This window comes from Vicia villosa, linkage group LG3 (genome assembly GCF_029867415.1).
Source record: "Vicia villosa cultivar HV-30 ecotype Madison, WI linkage group LG3, Vvil1.0, whole genome shotgun sequence".
In the NCBI taxonomy this organism is placed as follows: domain Eukaryota; kingdom Viridiplantae; phylum Streptophyta; class Magnoliopsida; order Fabales; family Fabaceae; genus Vicia; species Vicia villosa.
The window spans coordinates 152,057,601-152,069,530 of record NC_081182.1 but is presented as its reverse complement, the minus strand read 5'-3'; the positions used below and the strand labels follow the sequence as shown (position 1 = coordinate 152,069,530).

At 38.0% G+C, this 11,930-nt stretch overlaps 2 protein-coding genes across 2 annotated transcripts; both read right to left on the bottom strand.

Moving 5' to 3' along the window:
* Window positions 1-326: 326 nt before the first annotated feature.
* On the bottom strand, window positions 327-1,140 carry LOC131656813 (uncharacterized). The gene has a single exon (XM_058926415.1). The coding sequence runs from the start codon at window positions 1,034-1,036 to the stop codon at window positions 386-388; it is 651 nt and encodes a 216-aa protein (XP_058782398.1). The 5' UTR covers window positions 1,037-1,140; the 3' UTR covers window positions 327-385.
* Window positions 1,141-9,834: 8,694 nt separating this feature from the next.
* LOC131659179 (uncharacterized) lies at window positions 9,835-10,569 on the bottom strand. Its single transcript, XM_058928402.1, has one exon. The coding sequence runs from the start codon at window positions 10,567-10,569 to the stop codon at window positions 9,835-9,837; it is 735 nt and encodes a 244-aa protein (XP_058784385.1).
* Window positions 10,570-11,930: the final 1,361 nt, after the last annotated feature.

The window sequence follows — 11,930 nt, the reverse complement described above, 5'->3', positions numbered from 1 at the left end:
TATATGTGGATATTTGATAAAAAAAAACCTACTTGCATATAATTTTTTATGAAGCAATTAATCTTTGAATTATTGATCCTTAAAAATGGGCAATATGAATTAATTAATCTTTGAATTATCACAGACACAACTATTCAGTGAAGCAATACATCAATATACTATAATATTATCTTGATTCAGTTTCAGTTTCAATTCTGCAAAATATATTTGACTTCTCTTCTAACAATTTCCACCACATAATTATGAACAGATCAGAAAAAATTACAAAGTTCACTAATCAAAACTGTTTTCAAAATTAATTGATGTACATATATATGATCAATCAGTACGCAAATTAATTTCACATAACTCTACAACTTTATACATACATGCATACATATAAACTCTATCTAGCAGACACAGTTTGTGTCTTTTTTCTTTCTTTTCTAAGCCTAACCTTGTTTTCCAAAATAGTCTCAAGCTTAGGAGACCAAACCTGATCCTTAGACTTCACAAGCATTTCATAATGTTTTTTCAACTCAGGAGTACTACAAAGAAAACTGCTTTTACTACTAAGGCAACCATCATTCCCTGATCTATCTCCATCAACAAGCCTCATCATAAACTCCGGCATAACTTTGATCAAAACCTTTCCATCACAATCCTTCAAATACTCAAACGGACACTCTCCGAATTTGATCGTTGACTTGTTGTTACTACTACTATTATACGATCTCAATGACAAGAGCGAAGAAACCGATAGGGTTTTGCATGAAAAGAGATCAAAAGGGACAACAAAATAGGCCTCCCCGGGGATAAGTTCGTCTTCCGAGTCTAAACTAGGGATCGGGTGTCCGATAAAGAACGAGTCTACATGACAAATCATCGTATCTGGAAACTCGAAGAAAATCTCCCCCGCGGTGTGGTTTCCGTTTAAGAATCTCGTTGCGCCTTGCCAAAATATAAGCTTAGCCGAAGAAGAAGACAGCGACGACGAAGACGACGATAGTTTTTTGTTTTGAGGATGAAAACATGGAGTGACAACTGAATTTCCCATTAATTGTTGAAAAGAAATGAATAGAAAGATGTATCAATATTGGTTGGTAATGGTTTGAGAATGAAAAAGGAAAGTGGAGTTTTATATATGATGAGAAGATAGAAAAAGAGACATTATTTGACTTGGATAAAGTCTAGGGTTGGTGTTTTGTTATGAAATAGGGTCGGTGTCTTTGTCTGTGTGGTCTTTAGTCAACCATGCCGGCTTTGAACATTTTTTTAACTCTATTATGGAACACTCGTGTGTTAGACTAGAAAAAAAATACACCAATATTTAAACACAAGGTTAATTAAACATTGACTAGAAACAATTTTCAAATGTTTTCTTTTATAAAGAGGAGATTAATGTTCAAGCCTAATAGTGAAATATAAGGTGCCGAATTATTGTTCTTTGTTGGATGTTTATTTTAGGAGAATATTCCTATAGGTTTTATCGATGAATTTTATGGCCAAAATTCGTGTGCTGAATGCAGAAAAAACAAAACCTTCTCGATTTCTATGTGTCTAACGGGAAAGAGACAAATTTAGTTTTAAATATAATTTTCGCTAACATTTTGAGTATATAGCGATATTAATTACTCATAAGTCATTTTAAAATAATTAACCTAATTTTTTTAATATACCATTTATTATTATTATTATTATTATTATTATTATTATTATTATTATTATTATTATTATTATTATTATTATTATTATTATTATTATTATTTCATACTTATTTTAATTTCATTTTTCAATATAATTATTGAAAAATATTTTTTTAAAATTATACATTATTTCACTTTTTCATAAAATAGTTATTATATTTTTTAATTTCTGTAAAATATTCAAAACGTCTTATAATTTAGAATTGAGAAAGTATTAAGTATTTATTTTAAGCTTAAAACATGTTTGCAAAATAGACATCTACAAAGTAATCAAAACATAAAAAATAGACATAGTATAAATATATAAAATATAAAGTACGTGGATAAATCATAATTAACCTTCTAATTAGAAACTTAAATTATTTTGATTTCAAAATTAAAATCAACTAATTGCATAATCTTTGATTTATATTGATTTGGCAATAAAAGATGTTGATGTGTCAACACCAAACTTATTTCAACAATTTTTATTTAATTTAAATCGTAATATTATTTCATTGTATGATTAAGATTTCCGCTAACTAAGTATTATTGTTCCACTAATAAATTCAAAAGGCTAAACCTAATTGCACAACTTTATTTCACGTTCATTGCATAGGATTCACTGCATTTATATAAAAGACGTGGTTGCACTTGAGAACGGAAAAGCCAGCACAAATTATTTGAACTTCACACTGCACAAATATTCAACTCCACCCACCATTTCCCAACATTCATTCAATCGATTTTGCTATTAGCCATATTAATACGCTTTACTACATGTCAACCCCTACAATTTTTTCGTTTCTCATTATCCTTAAACCATACAACTTTCTCAACCATTCGTCGAATGCCTTTCGCTACCGATTCACTCTCCAATTCAAGTTAAAGTCGCTTCCAATGTTCCTCACGCTTCCTCCGTCTCTATAGAGCCAAACACCGAAGATGATTGGGAGATTCTGGAACTTAATTTTGAACAAGCTGAAACTCAAATTCTCAATTAGGTTTGATTCTCTTTTATTCCTTATATCGAATTGAATTTTTGGAAAATTAAAATCAATTAGGGATAGTGAAAAATAGCGATGATTTGTTGCAGGTTAGAATTGTTCATGAAAAGATGAAGTTTCCTCTGTGTTTGAATGTTCACATTGTTATCACATTCCATGTCGCTTATGTTTTTCCCAAGAATGCGGTGGGTAAGAATTACCATACCCATCATTCATGTTAAGACAATTATTGTTTATATCCATAATGCAAGACTTGTCTAACACGCGAAACTTTATCATTACAACTAAAGCCATGAATTGAAGTCGATGTTGCTCCAAAGACACGCAAGAGAAATTCAGATTCACTTGGAAATTGTAAGTTAAAAATTATGATGTATTTTCTTTGCGTTTTAATTTGAAAAAGCTTGCTTTATATTTGTGGACATTATATTAACTTTACATTTTTCTTTTCCTTTTAAATTTATGTTTCAATTGCTTAATCTATAACTATCCCTTCAATTTTGATATCTGATTTTGAAAGAGAATATTGCTTTTGTGATTGCACATGAATTTATTTGAAGGCATTTGATGTTATTTAGATCATTGTTTAACTAGATCTAATGATTTTGATTAGGTGCAAAGATAGTTTGGTACTAGTATGTTGATTTGTTCTTGATTCTTATATTCTTGATTGATTGCTCTTGATTGTTTTGTTCCAGGTTGAATGCTCTAATTGTTTCGGATCCATGTAACCATTTCATCATACCATCATCAATATTGTCAAATGAATATCATATTGGATATGTAAATGTAAAAAAAATAACATGTTTTATTTTGATCTCATTATATTTTAATGCAATTTGAAAACATATATGTTAAGTTATGTCTTTGGTTGTCTTTTGTAATTGGTTGTGGTTGTCTTTGATTGAAGAGTTGGCTACATAAATGGGGAGAGGATAGTCTCAATTGTCCATTTACACTAGAGGGAGAGCAGCAGTGCAAATTTGCATCATTAATTCCTCATCAACATTAAGATAGCATGATTTACCTTTGTAGACACATTGAATTTGTTTTCTATATTGTAAAAAACAACCTGTTCTTATGGCAGATCTTCTGTTAATTGACAAATCAAATAAACGAGGGTGGATACCTTCCTCGTCAATTTGTTTATTTAAAATTGATATGTTATGTAAAAGCTATTCACGACTCCTTCATTTGGTAAGGGAGTATGTATGGTCATTACACCATTGCTGATATCCTCTTAATAATTACTCTACATTTATTTATTAGATTCCAATTTGTTTGTGAATCTTTCAAAAAAGGTCTATATTATTGTGTGATGCAGACTAATAGAAAGAAATGTATGTGTTTACTGTGGAAATTGGTAAACAACCGTTGGTCCTCCCAAAGCCTTAAAACTAAGGGTTACTTGCAAGATCGACTAGTTGATCTTAAGACCACGTGCTAAAGTTTGGAATTGTATCTGTTTTTTTGAAGTGTTTGCCTAAGAAACGGTTTTCTATGGCTGACAATAAACACAATATTTTTCCACACTGAACACCAGATCTGACCGACGGGACAAACCTAGACCTAAAGGATTTGGCAAAAGTACGAACGTTCTGGCCTTGACCTTCTGGGGTGACTCATGACCACCAGGCAGCGTCGATTCATGGGTTGTTTTTAATCGTAACAAGCAGTCTCAGCCTACTTGGTTGAAGTGAAAATAAAAAGACAAAGCAAATGCTGGTTAAAGAACACAACATAAGTAAAAGCTTCGAAACATGCAATTAAAAAGTAAAGGGTTTGCATTGAAAATAAAGATGGTGATTCACATACATCAAGACTCTCAGCAACTCTTTTTTCCTTAAGGGAAGAAATTGGGCAGAGTGTAAGGAAGCAGTTTGCTTGTAATAGTGAACACGCCTTTTCTACATTATTTTGACCTATTTATAGGATTTACACGAAATAACTACCTAACATAATCTACGCCTAAGATTTGAATTGACACCAACTGCTTTGTAAGATCCTTTTTTTGCGTTTGGCGCTCTTGACACACGATCCTGGCTTGGTAACCGTCCACTAACATTTCAAACCTTGGAATTTGAATTTCGCGCTTTAGCCACTTCTGGTAACCGTTTACAGTCGAAGGCTCGGTCCAAAAATTCTCTAAGTATGGAATTCTTACGTTCGACCTTCACCCTTTGCTTTGACTGCAAACGACTTCAACACTCTTCTACTTTGACTTTTACTTCACCCTTTGCTTGTGAATTTTTCTTGTTAAAATGGAAGGGTCTTTTACTGAGGACATGTGTCCTGCTTTGTCTCTAAAGTTTTTTAGGGTAACAAAATGCCCCCTCAGAGATGCCATTTCGACCTGCAGGTGACATCCGTGAGAGAGTGGCATCTATGAAAGTTCTTTCTTCGACCTGAACGTATCCAAAGTTCTTGCTTCGACCTGAATGTTCCCACTTACTCAATAGGGTAGAGTCATTGTAACGTATTTTCCGTGACGTCATGCCATCATTACTTCCCCACGCTTTGCTGCCTCGAGACGTGGGCTCATTAAATGTGGTGTGATGGCGCCTTTTTCGTGGCAGTGGTGGGCTCCATGCATGCAAACTCTTAGCTCCACGTGTTCCCCTTCCTGCCACTTATGTGACTGTTGGAAAAGTAGCGTCTTCTGTTGACTATAAGTAACCTTTTCTTCAAAGATTTTCTTTCTTCTTTCTTTCACGTTTTCTTCTTCATACCGTTTCGGCTTCTTCAAAGAACTTCTTCCTTCAACAATGGCGGCTACTGATCCAACCACTGCCCCAACCAAGACCTATGAACTTCGTCTTGTTCACAATAAACCATATGTTCCAGAACCTCCATTTGCTGACGAAAAAGCGAAGATTTGTCAATCTCAGGTACTCATCCATTTTCAAATTGAAGGTGCACCTTTGTCTTTCTTAGGTCCATTACCCGTTGACGCTCCCTCTGAAATCTACACCACAGACGACGGAGCCTTCTTCCCTACCAGTAGAGAATCTAGACCGTTGATATCCTCCCCAAATCCTATGTCCTTGCGCTTTTTTGATAGGAATTTTCGAACGGCTCCACCCCTAAGATGCCCTAAATTTTGCGCCTGGATGGCACGTCTGAAACCTAGCAAAGGTAAGCAATGGGAAGAATTAGGTATCGACACCCTGTTGAACCTGTCGCAGAAAGGCATTTCTTATTCTCATAGCATGCTGACGGCTGCGTTATTCTTTTGGGAATGTTCGACGAACACTTTCCATACTAGCTGTGGCATGATCACTCCTACCCTCCTGGATGTTGCTGCTATCACGGGTTTAAAACCAGCTGGTCTTGTGTTTAACCATGCGAACGTCGACGTGGTTCTGGTGAAGTTCGACCTTGGTGACACTAAAAGTATGACATTCAATAACTTCATTGCTCATCACCATAAGAATACTTATGTCATTAGTAATGAGGAACACGTTGCTTTCTTGACATATTGGTTGTCGAGATGTGTCTTTTGTTCTAGGTCCATGCAGGTGGCCAAGCAGTTCGTCTATCTTGCAAGTCACCTACACAATGGTGGTAACATCTCCTTGTGACAGTTGATACTAGCCAACCTCTACACGTCATTGACGGATGTGGCCAGGAAAATCAGATACTACAACCCCAACACCCTCAAAAAGAAGAATGTTTTGGTGCATGGACCTTTTTGGTTGCTGCAATTATGGCTAAATGCCACTTTTTTTGAAGAGCTAAAACCTTTCAAGAACTGGAAGATAACCTGTTCTCCGACAAAGTTTTATAGTGTTTGGGAACGCTTATTGACTCTGACCCCAGTCGACAAAGGAGCCCCTAACCTCGACCTTTTCAAGCTAATGTTCGACTTGATGCTGAAAAGGGTCGATTTTCAGCCATCCATGGCCCCTTTTGCTGATGGCAAGTCTGGCCCCACGTGGCTCACAAACATCTTTCCACTCGTGAGGGAAGAACATAAAAAGATTTCTGTTACTACCTGGTGGCGCTTCTTGGTCCCCATTTTTCTATCCTACTCTATTGCGAGCACGAGTCCTAGTCTGACAGCTTATCAGCCTAACTTGGTAGCTCGACAGTTTGGACTTTGCCAACTAGTTCCCAAATCCCTGTTCACTTCTCATGAACTATTGGTAGACGTCCCTAATGACGAAACTTGGGAGCATGTTCAAGAGGAGTATGAGAGCATATGGAATAGTCGGCCTTCTCTCATCTTTACAAATTTTAAGCCTGCATTTTACTGTACCAATGAGTTTGAGACTTGGTGGCGAACTTACTGATAAAAAGATTGCCGAACTGACTGCAGCTATTGTTCGCTTGCAGGGCAAACATACTCAATGTAAGGCTACTAACATCAAGCAAATTCAAGCTTTCCAGAAATACTTTGGGGTGGTATATTTTCCTATTGATCTTCGTTGAACCATTTCTCAAGCGGCTGAGGTGTTAAGGGAGAAGGTAACCAGTAAGATTCCCTCTTTAAAAATACCTAGTTACGCGAAAGATAAATATCTCTTCGCACTTTATTTTGCAAAACACAAATTTCCTCCCTTACCTACTAGCCCTTTGGCTTGGGAATTTCGACCGCCGATCCCGGACTAGCATTACTATCCTTTGTCGGATATCCAGAATGCTTGTAAGAAAAAGGCTGCTAGAGTGGAATCGACGAAGTACATGTTGGATAACTATCCGGGTGTTTTGCATATTGCTCCTCAATATATGAGAACACTTACTACCATCCCCAATGGTAACACCTTTTTGGAAAGCTCTTTTCATTTCTTTCGACTTTTTATGTTACTAACTTAGCCATTTCTTTTAGCTATTCCTCTTGCAGCTACCAAAGAGACTCCTGCCATCAAACCCAACAAAGCCGACACTTCCAAAGCAAAGGTACATCTTCAAACTTGTAGATTTTTCTCTTCCTGTTTTGCTGCCGTTTAGTCTGACATTTTTTCTGCAGCCCAAACCTGATAATCCTACTTCTTATGACGAACCCATCTCGCTTTCTCTACACAAGGTTAGTTTTCTGGCTTATTTCCTATTCGACTATTTTGTTCTGTTTTCATTTTTCTGTACCTGATCCTGAGTGTCTACTTGTACTATAGTCGAAAACATTCGGTGGTTTCGACTGCTCCCAATCACCAATCCAAATCGTCCAAGAAGGAAAAGTCACAAACTTCTGAAGGGGCGAAGGTATTTTTTCTCTGACCTGAGTCTCTTCATGTCGAGCAAGAATTTAGGTCTTATGTAGCGTATGCTTTTTCAGACATCTCAGGATGCTAAACCTCTTCACCGGACCCCTAGATCCAAACACAAAAGGAAGCAAGAGTCTTATCCTGAAGGTGGGGAGGCTAAAAAACAAAAACAAAAGATCAAGGCTTCCGAACCTGGTGGCGCTGTGCCTCTTGTCGAATCTGGCGGGGAATCAGAAGATGATCCTACGCCTTTAACCACGAAACGGAGAAGTAAGATTTTTGTCAACAAATACTTCTACTTTGGCCTCATTTGATATTGACATTTAGTTTCGACTAAGCTTTGGTTACTCCCCATCCATCAGCTCCGGTCAAACAGCCAGATTCTCCTAAAGTTGTCGTAGCCGCTTCAACAGGAGACGAAAAACAGTGGAATTTCGACCCAGTGCTTCAGGTACGAACTAATCACCACAAGCCTCTGTGACCATTAGACGAATTGAATTATCTCTTAAAACTTTTCCTTTTTTGTTGCAAGTTGGTTCTTTTGACCCACAAGCTGATGTTGCTGGTATGGCTGAATATTCTCCACTTTCTGACAACATTTCCCTTCCTCAAGATAATCCTGATTTAGCCGCTGATGAGTTAGTCGACTTAACTATCACGACTATTTGTAGCGATTCTGATTCTGTTACTAGTCCCGCCACGCACTATACTTTTTATTCGACTAGTTCTGATTCTAGTCTTTCAGATTCCTTACTGGCTTTGGGGACTACCAAGGGCAATGACCAACTTCTTGTTTAAAATGCTCCTTCACAACCAGCCAGCAAATAGGGTGCTCTCTTGGTTGCTAAGTATGCTCCTCCTTCAACCTCTGCTGGGACTTCTCATGCTGAAAAACCCATAGTTGTCTTGCCAACTGTTGCTGAAAAGACTTCTTCGCCTCCACCAGCCGTCGGAGATAATACCATGCTTGACCAAACAGGAGGGAAAGCCTTGGATTCGACAATGTCCATTGCTGATAATGCGTCGCCTTCCTTAATGGATATTGATGTCGACTCTGTGCTGGCAAAGCTAAACAGCTTTGTAAGTCAATACACTTTCCCTTCCGACTCAGATCAATCTCGAGAGCATGCAGACAAGATGGGGCCTAAAGCTACCAAAATCAAAGCTTTGACAGATAAGATTAAGTCCCATGCTTTTAGTCTTGACTTGGTCGATTTGCTGCACGAAGACCCTAGCCTTGGTCAAGAGCTTTTGGAAGCTTGGAAGCTTGTGCTCAACTGCAGGGGATGGAAAGAAGGCTCACAGTGGAGGCTTTTGCGAAGCTTCTTCCTCTTCTTCTTGAAAACATTGAGAATGTGAGGAAAAATGAAGATCTGGTTGAAGCTAAGCAGACATCTTTGAAGACAAATGTGGACACTGTGATCAAGGCAAAGAGGGTGATCGAAGAGATAAAGACTCAGTTGGGCCAGAAGCGTCGGGAGCAACTCCCTAAAACTGAAAGATTTCCAGCAATCCGGCGTCGGCTTGAGGAACTGTCGAAAGAGATGTCCAAATTGAAGGAGGAGTTGGATCTCATCACCAAACAGGAGGAAGAATTTTCTAAGGAGATTTCCCCCACGCATGCGCATATGTTAAGGATGACTGTCGATGCTGTTGTTGTTAGCCAAACTACGGATCAAATTGAAAAAGAAATTAAGGTGCTCAAGGAGGAGTTCGACACCTTGGAAAGCTGGGAAACAGATCTTCAGCTCGAATTGCGTTCTTTCCAGAAGTTATATGTCCATTTATGATCTTGTTGAGACCATTTGCGTATGGTTTTATTTTGATGTAATTTTTTTCTTTTTTGTACCATTTTTGTAATTTTTGACAATTGGTTTCCGGACCAACTTTTAAATGCCATGTTTTTGTTTCACCTGCTGGCTTTTAATACTTTTAACCAGATCTGTTTCGATTTTCTATCTACGTCGTCGAAATGGTGAACTCCTGAAGAGTAGGTTTATATTCCTTTAAGTATTTTCCATTCACCCTGATAATTCGTTGATCCGGGGCTAATTCCTCTGACTCATAAGCATTGTTCGTAAAGACTTGTATTACCTTAAACGGTCCTTCCCAATTTGGTAACCACTTTTCTAGAACCCTATCGTTTCTGTCCATAGGCAATACCACTTTCCAGATCAAATAGTTAATAGAGAACACCTTGTTTCTTACCTTTTCATTGTAAGCTCTAGCCACTTTGTCTTTTTGTCTTCTTAACGAATTTAGAGCCGACATTCTTTCTTCATCCAAATCAACAAGCTCATCCGTCATCATACTCCAATAGTCTTCGGATGGTATCTCATGTTGCTTCTGTATCCTCACTGATTGGACGTATATTTCAACTGGTAGTACGGCATCATGTCCATATGTAAGTCGAAATGGTGTGGTGCCAATTGCTTCTTTGGGAGATGTTCTACATGCCCACAGAGCTTGGCTCAATGATTGATGCCAAGTTTTTGGTTTCTTTCTCACATGCTTTTTTATTAGGCTGATTATTACCTTATTAGCGGCATCGACTTGACCATTCGCCTGAGCGTAGTATGGTGTCAATGTTAATAGTCTTATGCCAACCTCTTGAGTAAACTCTTGCATTTTTCGTCCGGTGAACATTGTTCCTTGGTCGGTTGTGATGGTTTCTGGTATTCCAAATCGACACATAATGTGATTTTGTATGAAGTCTAACACAGCTTCTTGATCGACGTTTCTCAAGGCTACAGCTTCGACCCACTTTGTAAAGTAGTCAATACCGACCAAAATGTACCTTTGTTGTTTTGACGAAGCTGGTTTTATTTCCCCAATCACATCCAAAGCTCATCCTCTGAACGGCCAAGGTTTCACAATGGCATGCAATTCGCTTGCAGGAACGTGTTGGATTCCCCCATGCATCTGGCACTCTTGGCATCCTTTTGCAAACTCTATACAGTCTTTTAATATCGAGGGCCAATAAACCCATGAACGCATCAAAGTCCACCTCATTTTGTGTCTAGCTTGGTGCGCGCCACAGGCCCCACTATGTACACTCGACATGGACAAATATGCTTCGCTCTCCCCCAGACACTTAAGCAGTACTCTTTCGGCTGTTTTCTTGAATAGTTCTTTTCCCATTTGAACGAAATTAAGAGCCCTGTATTTGATATTCCTATCTGTCGAACTCGTAGGGCTGCGCAAGTATTCTACCAATGGCTTACGCCAGTCGTCTTCTTGTCCATTATCGACCGTCAAAATTTCGAAATTCTCGGCGTCGACTGCACCTAACTTTATAATTGACAAATTTGAGGGAGATAACACAGTCGCTCAAACTTTTTCTCTCACTTGAACAGGCTCTTCGTCATCATCTTTCTTGTATCCTGATGCCTCTTGTGCTAAATCATTAGCTTCTTGACTTTCTCGTCTGGGTATGTGTCGGATACTTGTTGAGTCGAACCGCTTGAGTAGCCTATTCGCAATTACGAAATACATGATTAAGTTTTCTTTGACGCATTTGTACTCTTTAGAGACATGCTTAACTACCAACTCAGAATCTCCCATAATTTCGACATTCCTTGCCCCTAATTCTAGCAGCAGTTCAAGTCCGGTTATTAAGGCTTCATACTCTGCCTCATTATTGGTACACATACCATCTATCGAATACTTGAACTCTGCTGGAATTCCATCTGGAGAAATTATGACTCCTCCTATCCCTGTTCCATCTTTGTGACTGGATCCATCGAAATATAACTTCCAGGGTACCAGGTCGACATAATTTTGAGGCACGGCGACCACAGAATGGTCAAGGAAGTCTGCTACTACTTGCCCTTTCATTGCTTTCAACGGAGCATATGTTAGGGACTATTCAGTTAACGCTAATGCCCATTTACCAATTCGACTGTGCAAAATTGGTTTAGACAACATGTGTTTAATAATATCAGAATGCAAAGAAACATACACATCAACTGTTTTTATATATTGCTTCAACTTCGTACAAGAAAAATACAGAAACAGGCATAGTTTTTCTATGTCACTATACCTAGTTTCAGGAC

Bases quoted from the DNA above. Each gene is read 5' to 3' on its own strand.
- LOC131656813 (XM_058926415.1), bottom strand. From the start codon at position 1,036: ATGGGAAATTCAGTTGTCACTCCATGTTTTCATCCTCAAAACAAAAAA.
- LOC131659179 (XM_058928402.1), bottom strand. From the start codon at position 10,569: ATGTGTCGATTTGGAATACCAGAAACCATCACAACCGACCAAGGAACA.